The following is a 19,831-nucleotide window of genomic DNA, read 5'->3' as shown; positions in this document are numbered from 1 at the left end:
CAGGAACTCAAGTACTAGTCAGGAATTTGGACTAGCTGGCCATCAGGCTCCTGCCAATCTAGAGATTTTATGCATCTATTTTCATACCTTGTAACGATGATTTTTATGAACACTATTCTGGAAGCAGTCCATACAGAGTACACATGTTGGATCAATTGCACAGTCCCTGAAAAAGATTAAAAATCAGACTCCAAAATTTACATGACTCCTGCTGATGCTCAAGGTATGACTATAAAATAATGTGAATGAGTTTCCTATATCATGCACAAACTGACTATGAAAATACTTTAAAAACTGAATTCCAGGGACTTCCCTGGCAGTCCAGTGGTTAAGACTTCACCTTCCAAGGCAGGGGGTGTGGGTTCGATCCCTGGACGGGGAGCTAAGATCCCACATGCCTTGTGGCCAAAAAACCAATACATAAAACAGAAGCAGTATTGTAACAAATTCAATAAAGACTTTATAGTCAAAAAGACATGTGCACCCCAATGTTCACTGAAGCACTATTTACAATAGCCAGGTCATGGAAGCAACCTAAATGCCCATCGACAGACGAATGGATAAAGAAGATGTGGTACATATATACAGTGGAATATTACTCAGCCATAAAAAGGAATGAAACTGGGTCATTTGTAGAGACATGGATGGACCTAGAGACTGTCATACAGAGTGAAGTAAGTCAGAAAGAGAAAAACAAATATCGTATATTAACGCATATATGTGGAATCTAAAAAATGGTACAGATGAACCGGTTTGCAAGGCAGAAATAGAGACACAAATGTAGAGAACAAACATATGGACACAAAGGGGGGAAAGTGGGGGTGGTGGGGGGTGGTGTGATGAATTGGGCGATTGGGATTGACATATATACAATATGTATAAAATAGATAACTAATAAGGACCTGGTGTATAAAAAATAAATAAAATTCAAAAAAAAAATTAGTTTTCTGGTGCTCCATTCAGCAGCACATATACCAAAATTAGTTTTCTGAAAAATCATCAGCTTTTTTTCATTCTCTGCATCATCTTATCCTATTACAGTTATGAACGTATTTTATAGACACTGATTGTTCACTGGTAAATAAGGCTTGGTTAAAGACAAAATTCATTAGAATGTAAGCAACATAAATTAAAAGATTTTAATTTATTTTATATAACGATATGTCCCAAGCACATAGAGCAGTGCCTGGCACACAACAGGTATTCGATGAATATTTACTGAATAAATTAAATTCCATCTCTCTTAATCTCTTCCCTAATAAAAACTTCTAAAATGTAGAATTTTATTTAATACTTTCAAGGAAACATTAACAATAATATAAATTAGTGCAAAGTGCAAAATTAATTTTTAAAATATTTATTTAGAAAAGTTGAAGAGATGGAATTGGGCAGTTTTAAAAATGAATTTTTAAAGGCTAATAAGTAAAAACTGACTAATAATAGCCTCTAAAATATAATATCATCTACTAACCTATTCAGAGCAGGATTTGTCAACCTCAGCAGTACTGACATTTTGAACTGAATAATTATTTGCTGGCGATATAGGAGACTGTCTGTGTGCCATAGGATGTTTAAGCAGCAACCCTGGCCTCTACCCACTAGATGCCAGTACCATTCCCCTAGCTGTGACAATTAAATATGCCTCCATGACCCTTCTGGAGAAATGAGGTCTACGAATATCTACTATGCTTTAGTTGAAACTGACTGGGCTTCAGCTAAAAATACATAACAAGATAAATGAAACTTACTGCCATATAGCAAAATAGTACACAAAATACAAAAGCTGACTGTTTCCTGAGAAAAGAAGAGAATAAAGAAAAGCAGTATGTTCTAGACAACTGTTAACTATACATAAACCAGTCAAACCTAGAATTACAGTGAAGCAAAAAACAATTCTCTGTATTTATAAAATCTAAAATTTCACATTCCTAACCTAAACAACCTCTAATAAAAGAAAAAAAAAAAAAACTAAAAGTGTTGTTAAGATCTAAAAGTTAAAAGTTTCAGGCAGGAGTAGAGAATAAAAAAGTTCTCTGTGTTACCATGCTGTGTTAAGTCAACTTCTCTCACAAAAGGCAAATAAAAACCCTAAAGCCGTTTCCAGTTTCCTTACCACTGGCCTCTTCTATCCAACTAAATTACAAATGCTCCTACAGGTCCACAACCCTTTGATACCAAATTTCACTTGGTGGCAAAAAAATGACCTGAAATGACAAGGGACTACAGACTTTATTTACACCACTTGCTGTGAATAGTCATAGATTTCTTACAGAAATGCTCTGTTTGATTACAGGATCCTGACCTGACTCCACTAGGGAAGTATTCAGAATTCTGAAATACATGTGGCGCCAAGAGTTTCAGATAAGGGTGTATGGACTATGTTATAAACAAGGCAAAAATCTATCTCTTATATACTTCTGAAGAACAGGAAGAAAAAGTGAGAGAACTGTTTAAGTCATATATTCAAAAACAAGCTGTACTAGCAAAAACAAACTTATAAGTGCACAATAAAACAAAGTAAATTATGTAGAATTAAATATATTATAAATAGTAATATACCAAGAAAGGTACATCACAAAATACATACAGAATATCAAGTTGTTATTATAACCAATCCTGTACATTTCTAAATCTTACCTACAAGAATATGTTGTCTCTCCACTTTTGAAAACCTTCCCACAGAGTTGAAATGCTCCACTGTGCTTCAATTTCTCTAAGCAAATATCTGGATCTTCTCCAAATAAGTACCATTCCAGTGGAGTGAATATTGACATTTGTATATTCTCCTCCTGCTTTTCTAAGTCTGGGTCCATTTCAGCAAAATAAATTTCTGGCACCAATCGTGCCAAATGGTTCAAGAAAGTAGTATGAAAATCAATTTGCTGATGCCACCACTGAAAAACAAAACAAAACAAAACAAAAATTAAACTTTGTTACAAGTTCCTTCTTAAAGACCTAGGGGCACCAGTAATTCTGTCGTTTCAGAGGAACTGATTTACAATATATTCTTACTTTATCCTTCACCAATACAAAAGGAAAGTAAATGATTTTTTTTTTTTTTAAAAAAGGCCTTGGAAATAAGTGGTTGTCCACATATCACAGGTATCTGGAAAAAAGAAGTGCAGCTATAGTGGATGAGAATTACTCTTCCCTTCTGAAATGGTCAACTCCTGGTGTGTGAAGGTGATTCTATTATCAGTGAAAGGCTGTACAAAGTATTCCCCATACCAGTAGCTTAACTATTTTATTTTTTTCTTACAATTTTATTGAGATATAATTGACATACAGCACTTATAGGTTTAAGGTGTACAGGCATAATGATCTGACTTACATACATCATGAAATGATCACCACAGTAGTTTTAGTGAACATCCATCATCTCACACAGAAATAAAATTAAATGAATAGAAAAAAAAAGTGTTTTTCCTTGTGATAAGAACTCTTAGGATTTACTCTCTAGTAGTTTAATTATTTAAAGGAACCACAGCATTTAATGAGATCAAAATGAATGAGTGCCAGTTTTCAGAACACAAAAAGCACTAACCATGAAAGAAAAAAAAAGATAAATTGGACCTCAGCAAAAGTAAAACCTTCTGCTCTTCAAAAGAAACTGTTACAGATGGCTTTTTTGCCATACTTATTTACACATGAAAACATGTCAACATCATTAAATCATTAGAGAAGTGCAAATTAAAACAACAGTGAGGAGAAACCAAGATGGCAGAGGAGTAGAAGGACATGGCGTTCATCTCTCTCCACAAAAGCATCAAGAATACATCTACAGGGCTTCCCTGGTGGCGCAGTGGTTGAGAGTCTGCCTGCCGATGCAGGGGACACGGGTTCGAGCCCTGGTCTGGGAAGATCCCACATGCCGCGGAGCAACTAGGCCCGTGAGCCACAACTACTGAGCCTGAGCGTCTGGAGCTTGTGCTCCGCAACAAGAGAGGCCGCGACAGTGAGAGGCCCGCGCACCGCGATGAAGAGTGGCCCCCACTTGCCGCAACTAGAGAAAGCCCTCGCACAGAAACGAAGACCCAACACAGCCATAAATAAATAAACAAATAAATAAAATTTAAAAAAAAAAAAAAAAAAAAAAATGCATCTACAGATGGAACAATTCTCAGAGAATACCTGCTGAACACTAGCAGAAGACCTCAGACACCAGAAAGGACAAGAAAGATCCCTGCATAACCGGGTAGGACGAAAGAAAGAAGGGAAAAATAAGAGGACAAAAAGTGGGACAGGATCTGTGCCCCTCGGGGGAGCTGAAGCACAGAGGTTCCCGCATCCAGGGAAGCCCCCTCACTGATGGCGAAATCACTTGGGACAGAAGGGGAGCATCTGAGGCTGTCAGAGGAGGATGAAATGGCTGGTCTGTAGCAGATGGGACAGAGTGAGACCTACACAGACGGTCAGTGCCACAAGCGTGTGTGCCCCAGACTGGGACGTGTGTCTGCCGGTGCACACGGGGGCTGAGAGCTGGAACATGGGGATTGGAAAGCAAACCCGGGGGGAGGACTGCTGTTGGCTGCGAGGAGACAGCCTGAGGGGACAGGAGGGAGGAAATCGGCAACCAGGAATGCTTATGAAGGAAACCCAGACTGCCATAGAAGCAAGGCACCACTGTTGAATGACGTGCAGGGGGTGGAGCCACCATGGCAGCCTCCCTCTCCCCATGCACTGGCCCCCTGCCCCAACAGGCACTAGGAAAAGCTACCAGAACTGACCTTCTCGTGCCAGTCACCAGGCGCTAGGAAAGGCTCCCACTAGGGCCAGATCTCTCATGCCCATGGCCACCAGTTTTCCTGCGTACCTGTCGCTGCCAGGGCCCCCGTGACCCAGGCAGTCATGCCACCTCCATGCCCTGTCCTCACCGGGGCAGACCTGATTGCTCCAAGGCAGCCTCGGAAGCAGACTCCGGTGGGTGGCCCACACGCAAAGGTGGGGCTAAAACCACAGCTGAGCCCCAGGGGCGGGGCAACCAAGGAAGAGGAACAAAAATCTTTCTGTGCAGCTACACAAACTGCAGATTAAATCCCCATGATCAGCTTGGTAAACCCTGCATCTATGAAATATCTGAATGGACAACGAGTGTTCCCAAAACAGAAACCAGTCTAGTGCTAGCAGCTATGGACTTTGGGGACTAGTACACCCAAGAGTTGGGCCATGTCAGAGTCCTAGCTGCCCCACAGTGCCCAGAGAGAGACCAGAAACCTACCTAGAGGTTTTGGAGGACAGCCTGGGGATGCGGAGGTTGGCTGTGACTCAAGGTGAGGGCGAGGACACTGACAGCTGAGACCCCAGGAAAATATAATTATTACTATTTTTTTAATGTTTTGTTTTATCCTGTATTTTTTATTATTTGTTTTTATTTAGTTTTTAAAATTTATATTATATTTTTTTATATTTCTATTTCTACATTACTTTTTCGTTGTCCTGTGTTTTTACCTTGCTTTTTTTTCCCTTTGTCCTATTTAACTTTTTTTATTGTTTTTATGTGTTTGTTTTGTATTCTTTGCTTTTTCCTTCTGTTTGCATTCTGCTTTTGTTTTTTTGTTGTTGTTTTTTTTTGGTTAGCTTTGCTTTTAATTGTTTAATTTTGTTTTGGGATTCTTTTGTTGGTCTGGCTGTTCTTTTTTATTTTCTCTGTTTTATGTTTTTGTTTCTTATTTTCTACGTGTGTGTGATTATTTGTGTTTCTGTTTGGTTCTGCTTTTACCATTTGTCTGGGGTTTTGTTTGCCCATTCCTTTGTTTGTTTCTTTCTTTTTAATTGTTGCTGTTGCTGCTTGCTTGTTTTTGTCTTTGCTATTTGTCCCGAGTTTTGTATGTCTGTTTGTTTTCATCCTACCCTTTTCTTTCTTTCTTTTTTCTTTTCTTTTTTTCCCCCATTTTTGCTGAGCTGTGTGGCATGCGGGGTCTTAGTTTCCAGGCGGGGGGTCAGGCCTGAGCCTCTGAGGTGGGAGTGCCGAGTCGAGGAAACTGGAATGCCAGAGAATTCCTGGCCCCAGAGCTCTCCCGGGAGTATCCATCTCAACTCCAAGACCTGACTCCACCCAACTGCCTGCAGGCTCCACTGCTGGACACACCAGGGCCAACAACAAACAAGACAGGAACACAAACCCAACCATCAGCAGACAGGCTGCCTAAAGTCATACTAAGGCCACAGACACCCCAAAACACACCACCTGACGCAGCCCTGTCCATCAGAGGGAAAAGATCCAGCTCCACCCACCAAAACGCAGGCACCAGTCCTTCCCACCAGGAAGTCTACATAAGTCACTGGACCAAACTCACCCACTGGGGGCAGACACCAGAAGCAAGAGGAACTATGACCCTGCAACCTGCGGAAAGGAGACCTCAAACACAGTAAGTTAGACACAGTAGAAGACACAGAAATATGCAGCAGATGAAGGAGCAAGGTAAAAACCCACCAGACCAAATAAATGAAGAGGAAATAGGCAGTCTACATGAAAAGAATTCAGAGTAATGATAGTAAAGATGACCCAAAATCTTGGAAATAGAATGGAGAAAATACAAGAACAGGGACCTATAAGAACAAACAAACAGTGATGAACAACACAATAACTGAAATTAAAAACAAAATAGAAGGAATCAATAGCAGAATAACTGAGGCAGAAGAACGGATAAGTGACCTGGAAGATAGAATGGTGGAAATAACAGCCGAGGAGCAGAATAAAGAAAAAAGAATGAAAAGATTTGAAGACAGTCTCAGAGACCACTGGGACAACATTAAATGCACCAACATTCAAATTATAGTGGTCCCAGAGGAAGAATAGAAAGAGAAAGGGTCTGAAAAAAATGTGAAGAGATTATCATCGAAAACTTCCCTAACATGGGAAAGGAAATAGTCAATCAAGTCCAGGAAGCGCAGGGAGTCCAGAAAGAATAAACCCAAGGAGAAACATGCTGAGACACATATTAATCAAACTATCAAAAATTAAATACAAAAAAACAATATTAAAAGCAGCAAGTGAAAAACAACAAATAACATACAAGGGAATCCATGCAAGGTTATCAGCTGATCTTTCAGCAGAAGCTCTACAGGCCAGAAAAGAGAGGCAGGATATATTTAAAGTGATGAAAGGGGAAAACCTACAACCAAGATTACTCTAGCCAGCAAGGCTCTCTCTCAGAACTGACAGAGAAATCAAAAGCTTTACAGACAAGCAAAAGCTAAGAGAATTCAGCACCACCAGACCAACTTTACAACAAATGCTAAAAGAACTTCTCTAGGTAGGAAACACAAAAGAAGAAAAAGACCTACAAAAACAAACCCAAAACAATTAAGAAAATGGTAACAGGAACATACATATTGATAATTACTTTACATGTAAATGGATTAAATGCTCCAACCAAAAGACACAGAGTGGCTGAATGGACATAAAAACAAGACCCGTATATATGTTGCCTACAAGACACCCACTTCAGACCTAGGGACACATACACACTGAAAGTGAGGGGATGGAAAAAGATATTCCATGCAAATGGAAATCAAAAGAAAGCTGGAGTAGCAATCCTCATGTAAGACAAAATAGACTTTAAAATAAAGACTGTTACAAGCGACAAAGGACACTACATAATGATAAAGGGATCAATCCAAGAAGATATAACAACTGTAAATATGTACACACCCAACACACAAGCACTTCAATACATAAGGCAAATGCTGACAGCCAAAAAAGTGGAAATCGACAGTAACACAATAGTGAGGGACTTCAACACTACACTTACAACAATGGATAGATCATCCAGAAAGAAAATTAATAAGGAATCACAAGCCTTATATGACACAATAAACCAGATAGACTTAATTGATATCTATAGGACAATCCATCTGAAAGCAGCAAAATACACTTTCTTCTGAAGTGCACATGGAACATACTCCAGGACAGATCACATCTTGGGTCACAAATCAACCCTCGGTAAATTTAAGAAAATTGAAATCGTATCAAGCATCTTTTCCAACCACGATGCTATGAGATTAAAAATCAATTACGGAGAAAAAAAAACGTAAAAAACACAAACACATGGAGGTTAAACAATATGCTACTAAAGAACCGAAAGATCACTGAAGAAATCAAAGAGGAAATCAAAAAATACCTACAGACAAATTACAACAAAAACACGACGATCCAAAACCTATGGGATGCAGCAAAAGCAGTTCTAAGAGGGAAGTTTATAGCAACACAAGCCTACGTCAAGAAACAAGAAAAATCTCAAATAAACAATCTAACCTTACACCTAAAGGAACTATAGAAAGTAGAACAAACAAAACACAAAGTTAGCAAAAGGAAAGAAATCATAAAGATCAGAGCAGAAATAAATGAAATAGAAAAAAAGAAAACAATAGCAAAGATCAATAAAACTGAAAGCTGGTTCTTTGAGAACATAAACAAAATTGATAAACCTTTAGCCAGACTCATCAAGAAAAAGAGGGAGAGGACTCAAATCAATAAAATTAGAAATGAAAATGAAGAAGTTACAACAGACACCGCAGAAATACAAAGCATCCTAAGAGACTACTACAAGCAACTCTATGCCAATAAAACGGACAACGTGGAAGAAATGGACAAACTCTTAGAAAGGTATAACCTTCCAAGACTGAACCAGGAAGAAATAGAAAATATGAACAGACCAATCACAAGCAATGAAATTGAAACTGTAATTAAAAATCTTCCAACACACAAAAGTCCAGGACCAGATGGCTTCACAGGTGAATTCCACCAAACATTTACAGAAGAGCTAACACCCATCCTTCTCAAACTCTTCAAAAATATTGCAGAGGAAGGAATACTCCCAAACTCATTCTATGAGGCCACCATCACCCTGATACCAAAACCAGACAAAGATACTACACAAAAAGAAAATTACAGACCAATATCACTGATGAATATAGATGCAAAAATCCTCAACAAAATACTAGCAAACAGAATCCAGCAACACATTAAAAGGATCATACACCACGATCAAGTGGGATATATCCCAGGGATACAAGGATTCTTCAATATACGCAAATCAATCAATGTGATACACCATATTAACAAATTGAAGAATAAAAACCATATGATCATCTCAATAGATGCAGAAAAAGCTTTTGACAAAATTCAACACCCATTTATGATAAAAACTCTCCAGAAAGTGGGCATAGAGGGAACCTACCTCAACATAATAAAGGCCATATACGACAAACCCACAGCAAACATCATTCTCAATGGTGAAAAACTGAAAGCACTTCCTCTAAGATCAGGAACAAGACAAGGATGTCCACTTTCACCACTATTATTCAACATAGTTTTAGAAGTCCTAGCCACAGCAATCAGAGAACAAAAAGAAATAAAAGGAATACAAATCGGAAAAGAAGAAGTAAAACTGTCACTGTTTGCAGATGACATGATACTATACATAGAGAATCTTAAAGATGCCACCAGAAAACTACCAGAGCTAATCAATGAATTTGGTAAAGTTGCAGGATACAAAACTAATGCACAGAAATCTCCTGCATTGCTATACACTAACAACGAAAGATCAGAAAGAGAAATTAAGGAAATAATCCCATTCACCATAGCAACAAAAAGAATAAAATACCTAGGAATAAACCTGCCTAAGGAGACAAAAGACCTGTATGCAGAAAACTATAAGACACTGATGAAAGAAATTAAAGATGATACCAATAGATGGAGAGATATACCATGTTCTTGGACTGGAAGAATCAATACTGTGAAGATGACTGTACTACCCAAAGCAATCTACAGATTCAATGCAATCCCTATCAAATTACCAGTGGCATCTTTTACAGAACTAGGACAAAAAACCTTAAAATTTCTATGGAGACACAAAAGACCCCGAATAGCCAAAGCAGTCTTGAGGGGAAAAAAAGGAGCTGGAGGAAGCAGACTCCCTGACTTCACACTATACTACAAAGCTACAGTAATCAAGACAATATGGTACTGGCACAAAAACAGAAATATAGATCAATGGAACAGGATAGAAAGCCCACACATCCAGAGATAAACCCACACATCCATGGTCAACTAATCTATGACAAAGGAGGCAAGGATATACAATGGAGAAAAGACAGTCTCTTCAATGAGTGGTGCTGGGAAAACTGGACAGCTACACATAAAAGATGAAATTAGAACACTCCCTAACACCATACACAAAAATAAACTCAAAATGGATTAGAGACCTAAATGTAAGACCGGACACTATAAAACTCTTAAGAGGAAAACACAGGAAGAACATTCTTTGACATAAATCACAGCAAGATCTTTTTTGATCCATCTCCTAGAGTAATGGAAATAAAAACAAAAATAAACAAATGGGACCTAGTGAAACTTAAAAGCTTTTGCAAAGCAAAGGAAACTACAAACAAGATGAAAAGACAACCCTCAGAATGGGAGAAAATATTTGCAAACAATGCAACTGACAAAGGATTAATCTCCAAAATATATAAACAGCTCATGCAGCTCAATATTGAAAAAACAAACAACCCAATCAAAAAATGGGCAGAAGACCTAAATAGACATTTCTCCAAAGAAGACAGACAGATGGCCAAGAAGCACATGAAAAGCTGCTCAACATCACTAATTATTAGAGAAATGCAAATCAAACCTACAAGGAGGTATCACCTCACACCAGTTAGAATGGGCATCATCAGAAAATCTACAAACAACAAATGCTGGAGAGGGTGTGGAGAAAAGGGAACCCTCTTGCACTGTTGGTGGGAATGTAAATTGATACAGCCACTATGGAGAACAGTATGGAGGTTCTTTAAAAAACTAAAAATAGAATTACCATATGACCCAGTAATCCCACTACTGGGCATACACCCAGAGAAAACTATAATTCAAAAAGACACATGCACCCGAATGTTCATTGCAGCACTATTTACAATAGCCAGGTTATGGAAGCAACCTAAATGCCCATCGACAGACGAATGGATAAAGAAGATGTGGTACATATATACAATGGAATATTACTCAGCCATAAAAAGGAATGAAATTGGGTCATTTGTAGAGATGTGGATGGATCTAGAGACTGTCATACACAGTGAAGTAAGTCAGAAAGAGAAAAACAAATACCGTATATTAATGTATATATGTGAAACCTAGAAAAATAGTACAGATGAACCGGTTCGCAGGGCACAAATACAGACACAGATGTAGAGAAGAAACGTATGGACACCAAGGGGGGAAAGTAGCAGGGAGGTGGTGGTGGGATGAATTGGGAGATTGGGATTGACATATATATACTAATATGTATAAAACAGATAACTAATAGGAACTTGCTGTATTAAAAAATAAATAAAATTTAAATGATAAAATAATAATAAAATGGTAGCTCTAAGGTCAACCACATCAATAATTACATTAAATTTTTTTTAAATTAAAAAAACGAAGTAACGGACTAAAGATTAATCTTCAAAATATACAAACAGATCATATAGCTCAATATCAAAAAGAAACAAACAAACCAATCAAAAAAATGGGCAGAAGCCCTAAATAGACATTTCACCAAAGAAGATATGGAGATGGCCAAGAGGCACATGAAACGATGCTCAACATCACTAATTATTAGAAAAAGGCAAATCAAAACTACAATGAGATATCACCTCACACCAGTCAGAATGGCCATCATCACAAAATCTACAAACAATAAACGCTGGAGAGGGTGTGGAAAAAACGGAACCCTCTTGCACTTTTGGTGGGAATGTAAACTGATACAGCCTCTATGGAGAACAGTATGGAGGTTCCTTAAAAAACTAAAAATAGAACTACCATATGACCCAGCAATCCTACTCCTGGGCATATATCCAGAGAAAACCATAATTCGAAAAGACACATGCACCCCAATGTTCACTGCAGCACTATTTACAATAGCCAGGACGTGGAAACAACATAAATGTCCATCAACAGAGGAAGGGATAAAGAAGATGTGGTACACATATACAATGGAATACTACTCAGCCATAAAAAGGAACAAAATTGGGTCATTGTACAGATGTGGATGGACCTAGAGACTGTCATACACAATGAAGTAAGTCAGAAAGAGAAAAACAAGTATCGTATATTAATGTATATATATGTAATGTGAAAAAATTGGTATAGACAATCTCATTTACAAAGCAGAATAGAGACACAGACGTAGAGAACAAACGTATGGATACCAAGGGGTTGTGGGAGTAGGTAGGATGAATTGGGAGATTGGGATTGACATATATACACTATTGATACTATGTATAAAATAGATAATTAATGAGAACCTACTGTAGAGCATAGGGAACTCTATTCAGTGCTCTGTGGTAACCTAAATGGGAAGGAAATCCAAAAAAGAGGGTATATATGTATACGTATAGCTGATTCACTTTGCTGTACAGTAGAAACTAACACAACATTGTAAAGCAACTATACTCCAATAAAAAAATTTTTTAAATGACAGTGAGATACCCTATATAACCTAAATAAAAATTTGGCAATACCAAGTATCAACAAGGATGCAGAAAACTGGAAAAGGAAAGTGCCGGTAGGAACTCAAAATGTTATACATCCACTTTACGAAAGAGTTTAAAAGTTTCTTACAAAGTTAAATATATACTTACTATATGACCCAGCAATCAAACTCCTAGTTATCTACCCAAGAACTTATGTTCACAAAACACTTGTACATGAAGTTAGAGCATTTTATTCATAATCGCTCAAAACTAGAAATGATTCAGTTGTCCTTCAACTGGTGAATTATAAACAAACTGTTTGTACATCCAAACCATAGAATACTGCTCAACAATAAAAGGACTGAATTATCAATGCATGCAACATCAAAAGAAGTCAAACTCAAGAGGCTATGTACTACTGCCTCTTAGCAGTTGGGACCATGTTCATGTTGTCAGCATATCTATGAACTGAGCAAAGCCCACCTCTGTGCCAAATTCCTGATTCCCATTATAAGTGGGTTGGTGTTTTTCCTTTTTTGGCTGTGCTGCAAGGCATGTGGGATCTTAGTTCCCCGACCAGGGGTCGAACCCACGCCCCCTGCAGTGGGAGTGCAGAGTCTTAACCACTGGACCACCAGAGAAGTACCTATAAGTGGGTTTAATGGACACTATATGCAGATTTCAGTAACACCACCCTTATCTTCAATCAAACAAGAGAGCTTTCTAAGTATCAAGAAATGCCCTGTTAAAAGACTTTCATGGATTATTCGTTGGCAATTTGGCCTTAAATGTGAAGTGACTACCACAAACCACCCAGCCAGCTCAACACTTTTTTTTTTTTTAAAGATTTATTGATTGATTGATTGATTGATTGCTATGTTGGGTCTTCGTTTCTGTGCTATGGCTTTCTGTAGTTGCGGCAAGCGGGGGCCACTCTTCATCGCGGTGCGCGGGCCTCTCACTATTGCAGCCTCTCTTGTTGCGGAGCACAGGCTCCAGACGCGCAGGCTCAGTAGTTGTGGCTCACGGGCCTAGTTGGTCCGCGGCATGTGGGATCTTCCCAGACCAGGGCGCGAACCCGTGTCCCCCGCATTAGCAGGCAGACTCTCAACCACCGCGCCACCAGGGAAGCCCCAAGCTCAACATTTTTAATGCCACTCAGTAACAGCAGGCCTAAAAGAGAGGTAGGAGAAACAGAACTCTCTAGTATCAAACCAACATTGGCGATTGAATTGCAGTTAATATCCTTCCAATTAAATTAATACTGTCCATTTGAAATATGTTGGCTTTCTGGTTTTATTAGAATTTCATGTTTGTTTTATACTTACATTAAAACTGTAAGTATAAGGCATTCATACTAGTTTTAAATTTGTACATATTTAAGTTATATTATAAATTAAAAAAAATTTTTTTAAAGGCTATATGCTATATAATTCCATTTATATAACATTCCAGAAAAGGCAAAACTACTAGGATAGAGGATAGCAAAGTGGTTGCGAGGGGCTGACTACAAAGTAGCAGCAATGTAATTTTTGAGGGCAATGGAACTGTTCTGTAGTATCTATTATGGTGATGGTTACACAACTGTTGGCAACTGTCAAAACTCATAGAACTGTACAATAAACAGTTATTTACTTTATGTAAATTTTCACAGTGAATAAAAAAGAACATAGTTTGAAAATGAAAAGGAGAAACAGGTTGAGAGAAAATATTTGCAATAATACATTCCCCCCAAAGATCAGGGATGAGGCAAGGATATCTGTTCTCTTCTATTCAATATTGTACTAGAGGTCATAGCTAGTGAAATAAAACAAGAAAAATAAATAAAAGGCATGATGATTGCAAAGGAAAAAGTAAAGCTGTCTCTATTCACAAACAATATGGTTACTCTTCATAAAAAAACTCTAAGGAATCAATTAAAAAACACACATAAAACTTGTAAGTGAATTGAGCAAGCTCATTAGATATAAGATCAACATATAAAAATCAATTGTATTTCTATACACTAGCAACAAAAAATTAGAAAATGAAATTTTTAAAAATAGCATTTACAGTAGCATCAAAAACCATAAAGTACTTGGGAGTTAATTTAATACAGATTGTGAAAAACCCCTACACTGAAAACTACTAAACATTATTGAGAGAAATTTCTAAAACACCTAAAAAAATGAAGAGCTACAACATGTTCACTGCTTAAAAGATTCAATACTGAGATGTCTATACTTCCTAAACTGATCTACAGATTCTACACAATCCCAGAAAGCTTTCTTGTAGAACTGACAAGCTGATTCCAAAATGAATATGGAGGGAATTCCCTGGCATTCCAGTGGTTACGACTCGGCCCTTTCATTTCCATGGCCCAGGTTCAATCCCTGGTTGGGGAACTAAAATCCCACAAGCTGTGCAGCACAGCCAAGAAAAAAAAAAAAAACAAAAAGAATATGGAAATGTAAAGGACTTAGAAGGGACTTAACACTACATGATTTCGGGACTTACTATAAAAGATATACGAATTGAGACAGTGTGGAATTAGCACTGAGATAAATATATTTATCAATGGAACTAAGAGGGAGTTTAAAAATGAATCCACACATATAAAGACAATTGATTTTTTAAAAGGAACCAACATAATTCAAAAAAGACAGCATTTTCAAAAACTGGTGCAGGAGTAATTAGATATCCTTATGGAAAACAAAGAACATCAACCCGTACTTCACACCACACACAAAAATTAATTCAAGGGCTTCCCTGGTGGCGCAGTGGTTGAGAATCTGCCTGTCAATGCAGGGGACACGGGTTCGAGCCCTGGTCTGGTAAGATCCCACATGCCGTGGAGCAACTAGGCCCGTGAGCCACAATTACTGAGCCTGCGCGTCTGGAGCCTGTGCTCGGCAACAAGAGAGGCCGCGATAGTGAAAGGCCCACGTACCGCGATGAAGAGTGGCCCCCACTTGCCGCAACTAGAGAAAGCTCTCGCACAGAAACGAAGACCCAACACAGCCAAAAATAAAAAAATAAAATTAAAAAAATTTTTTTAAAAATTAATTAGAAATGGATAAAAGATTTAAATATTAAAAAATAAAACTGTTGGGACTTCTCTGGTGGCGCGGTGGTTAAGAATCCACCTGCCAATGCAGGGGACACAGGTTCGATCCCTGGTCCAGGAAGATCCCACATGCCATGGAGCAACTAAGCCCATGTGCCACAACTACTGAGCCTGTGCTCTAGAGCCCACGAGCCACAACTACTGAAGCCCACAAACCTAGAGCCTGTGCTCTGCAACAAGAGAAGCCACCACAATGAGAAGCCTGTGCACTGCAACGAAGAGTAGCCCCCACTTGCCACAACTAGAGAAAGCAGGCGTGCAGAAACGAAGACCCAATGCAGCCAAAAATAAATAAATAAAATAAACAAATTTTTTTAAAAAATACAATAAAACTGTAAAATTTCTTGACAAAAACATAGGAGAAAACTCTTTGACATCCTATGGGTGGGCAAAGAGTTCTTGGACAGGGCAGAAAAAGCACCAACCATGAAAAAAAATGGATAAAATTTTTTATTTTAATCAAAATTAAAACCTTCTGTTACTCAAAATGAACATGAGTAACTGTTACCCAATACTGCTGCACACTGTGCATTTTTCAAATTTTTCATACAACCAAATACTGAAAGATGAATTTTAGAATGGATCTATATTAAAATGAACATGCCCCTACTTCTTAAATTTAGCTACCCCTTCTATGAAATTACACAGAAATAGGAGGAAACTAAGAAGTATATTTATCATACACTAACCCAACTTGCCAATTGAGCATAGGGCACCAACCCACAGCTATCTGTGGTAGCTAAGGTCCTGGCCCTTTTGGCACAGGAACACCCTTCTGCCAAGATGTGAGACTGATTATTCAGGCCACTGGGTAGTGTTGTCTAGGCAAAAAATTACCAAAAGAATGAAGGAATCCTAGAAAAAATAATAGGGATGGAAAATTAGGACTCTTCAGTCTGTAAAAACAAAGGCTAGATAACGTTTATAAAATCATAAAGAGTTTCAACACGGTGAACATATACTTGTTCACTATATCTTAAAGTAAATTAACGGGTGTCCCCTTGAAGTGTTAAAAAACAATTTTCAGGGCAAAGAAAAGGAATGAGAATTCTATTCAGCTATGATAAGCTAATAAAACTTGTCTAAGGAGTTTTATAACCTGACATATAATTAGAAATAAGAATTTACAAGGCGGGGAGACCTTCAAGATGGCAGAGGAGTAAGACGTGGAGATCACCTTCCTCCCCACAAATACATCAGATATACATCTACATGTGGAACAACTCCTACAGAACACCTACTGAACGCTGGCAGAAGACCTCAGACTTCCCAAAAGGCAAGAAACTCCCTGTGTACCTGGGTAGGGCAAAAGAAAAAAGAAAAAACAGAGACAAAAGAAAAGGGTCAGGACCTGTACCTCTGGGAGGGAGCTGTGAAGGAGGAACAGTTGCGACACACTAGGAAGCCGCTTCACTGGTGGAGATGGGGGGTGGCAGGGGGGAAGCTTCAGAGCCACGGAGGAGAGCACAGCAACAGGGGTGCAGATGGTGAAGTGGAGAGATTCCCGCACAGAGGATTGGTGCCAACCAGAACTTACCAGTCAGAGGGGCTTGTCTGCTCACCCACCGGGACGGGTGAGGACTGGGAGCTGAGGCTCAGGCTTCGGAGGTCAGATCCCAGGGAGAGGACTGCGGTTGGCTGCACAAACACAGCCTGAAGGGGGCTGGTGCGCCACAGCTATTCGGGAGGGAGTCCGGGAAAAAGTCTGGAACTGGGTAAGAGGCAAGAGGCCATTGTTTCGGGGTGAGTGAGGAGAGGGGATTCAGAGCACTGCCTAAATGAGCTCTAGAGACAGGCACAAGCCACGGCTATCAGCGCAGACACCAGAGACAGGCAGGAAACGCTAAGGTTGCTGCTGCAGCCACCGGGAAGTCTGTGTGCAAGCACAGGTCACTATCCACACCTCCCCTCCCGGGAGCCTGTGCAACCCGCCACTGCCAGGGTACCGTGATCCAGGGACAACTTCCCCAGGAGAACACATGGCACACCTCAGGCTGTTGCAAGGTCAGGCTGCCCTCTGCCGCTGCAGGCTCGCCCCACATTCCGTACCCCTCCCTTCCCCCAGTCTGAGTGAGCCAAGGCCCCCTAATCAGCTGCTACTTTAACCCCGTCCTGTCTCGGTGGGAACAGACGCCCTCAGGCGACCTACATGCAGAGGCGGGGCCAAATCCAAAGCTGAACCCCAGGAGCTGTGCGAACAAAGAAGAGAAAGGGAAATCTCTCCCAGCAGCCTCAGGAGCAGCGGATTAAATCCTCACAATCAATCTGATGTACCCTGCATCTGTGGAATACCTGAATATACAACGAATCACCCCAAAATTGAAGCGGGGGACTTTGGGAGCAACTGTAGACTTGAGGTCTGCTTTCTGCATCTAATTTGTTTCTGGTTTTATGTTTATCTTAGTTTAGTATTTAGAGTTTATTATCATTGGTAGATTTGTTTATTGATTTGGTTGCTCTCTTCCTCCTTTTTTTAAAATATGTATAGATATATATTTTTTTTCCTTTTTCTCTTTTTGTGAGTGTGTATGTGTACGCTTCTTTGTGTGATTTTTGTCTGTCTTTGCTTTTATCATTTGTCCTAGGGTTCTGTCTCTCCGTTTTTGTTTTTGTTTTAGTATAGTTTTCAGCATTTGTTACCATTGGTTGATTTGTTTTTTGGTTTGGTCGCTCTCTTCTTTCTTTCTTTCTTTTTCCTTTTCTTTTATTACTTTTTAATTTTTTAATTTTTAATAATTATTTTTTATTTTAATAACTTTATTTTGTTTTATCTTATTTTTTTCTGTCTTTCTTTTTACTCCCTTTTCTTCTGAGCCATGTGGCTGACACGGTCTTGGTGCTCTAGCTGGGTGTCAGGCCTGAGCCTCTGAGGTGGGAGAGCCGAGTTCAGGACATTGGTCCACAAGAGACCTCCTGGCTCCACGTAATGTCAAACGACAAAAGCTCTCCCAGAGATCTCCATCTCAATGCTAAGACCCAGCTCCATGCAACGACCAGCAAGCTACAGTGCAGGACACCCTATGCCAAACACTAGCAAGACAGGAACACAACCCCACCCATTAGCAGAGAGGTTGCCTAAAATCATAATAAGGTAACAGACACCCCAAAACACACCACCGGACGTGGTCTTACCCACCAGAAAGACAAGATCCAGCCTCATCCACCAGAACACAGGCATCAGTCCCCTCCACCAGGAAGCCTACACAACCCACTGAACCAACTTTAGCCACTGGGAGAAGACACCAAAAACAGCGGGAACTATGAACCTGCAGCCTGGGAAAAAGAGACCCCAAACACAGTAAGTTAAGCAAAATGAGAAAACAGAGAAATACATAGCAGATGAAGGAGCAAGGTAAAAAGCAACCAGACCAAACAAATGAAGAGGAAATAGGCAGTCTACCTGAAAACAATGTAAGAGTAATGATAGTAAAGATGATCCAAAACCTTGAAGTAGAATGGAGAAAATACAAGAAACGTTTAACAAGGACCTAGAAGAACTAAAGGGCAAACAAACAATGATGAACAACACAATAAGTGAAATTAAAATTTCTCTAGAAGGAATCAAAAGCAGAATAACTGAGGCAGAAGAACGGATAAGTGACCTGGAAGATAAAATAGTGGAAATAACTACTGTAGAGAAGAATAAAGAAAAAAGAATGAAAAGAATTGAGGACAGTCTCAGAGACCTCTGGGACAACATTAAATGCACCAACATTCGAAGTACAGGGGTTCCAGAAGAAGAAGAGAAAAAGTAAGGGACTGAGAAAATATTTGAAGAGATTTTAGTTGAAAACTTCCCTAATATGGGAAAGGAAATAGTTAATCAAGTCCAGAAAGCACAGAGTGTACCATACAGGATAAATCCAAGGAGAAACATGCCAAGACTCATATTAATCAAACTATCAAAAATTAAAAACAAAGAAAAAATATTAAAAGCAGCAAGGGAAAAACAACAAATAACATACAAGGGAATCCCCATAAGGTTAACAGCTGACCTTTCAGCAGAAAGTCTGCAAGCCAGAAGGGAGTGACAGGACATATTTAAAGTGATGAAAGGGAAAAACTTACAACCAAGATTACTCTGCCCAGCAAGGATCTCATTCAGACTTGATGGAGAAATTAAAACCTTTACAGGCAAGCAAAAGCTAAGAGAATTCAGCACCACCAAACCAGCTCTACAACAAATGCTAAAGGAACTTCTTTAGGCAGGAAACACAAGAGAAGAAAAAGACCCACAATAACAAACACAAAGCAATTAAGAAAATGGTAATA

The 19,831-nt window shown here is 39.2% G+C and overlaps 1 protein-coding gene across 5 annotated transcripts in view; it reads right to left on the bottom strand.

The window, feature by feature from the left end:
- UBR1 (ubiquitin protein ligase E3 component n-recognin 1) overlaps positions 1 to 19,831 on the bottom strand; it is a 144,718-nt gene that overhangs the window by 110,080 nt on the left and 14,807 nt on the right. For 3 of the 5 annotated variants that reach the window (XM_036842347.1, XM_036842348.1, XM_036842349.1), the window contains 2 exons: positions 2,638 to 2,894; positions 88 to 166 (listed from right to left, as the gene is read on the bottom strand). The exons of 1 other annotated variant lie outside the window; for it this stretch is intronic. In XM_036842347.1, the coding sequence (XP_036698242.1) occupies positions 88 to 166; positions 2,638 to 2,894 (336 nt within the window). Of the gene's footprint in view, positions 1 to 87; positions 167 to 2,637; positions 2,895 to 19,831 lie in introns of those variants that run through there. One more of the 5 variants, XM_036842351.1, reaches the window with a different exon arrangement.

Source organism: Balaenoptera musculus, chromosome 2 (assembly GCF_009873245.2).
Source record: "Balaenoptera musculus isolate JJ_BM4_2016_0621 chromosome 2, mBalMus1.pri.v3, whole genome shotgun sequence".
Lineage (NCBI taxonomy): Eukaryota > Metazoa > Chordata > Mammalia > Artiodactyla > Balaenopteridae > Balaenoptera > Balaenoptera musculus.
The sequence above is the reverse complement of the archived record's forward strand: the minus strand, read 5'-3'. Positions and strand labels throughout refer to the sequence as shown.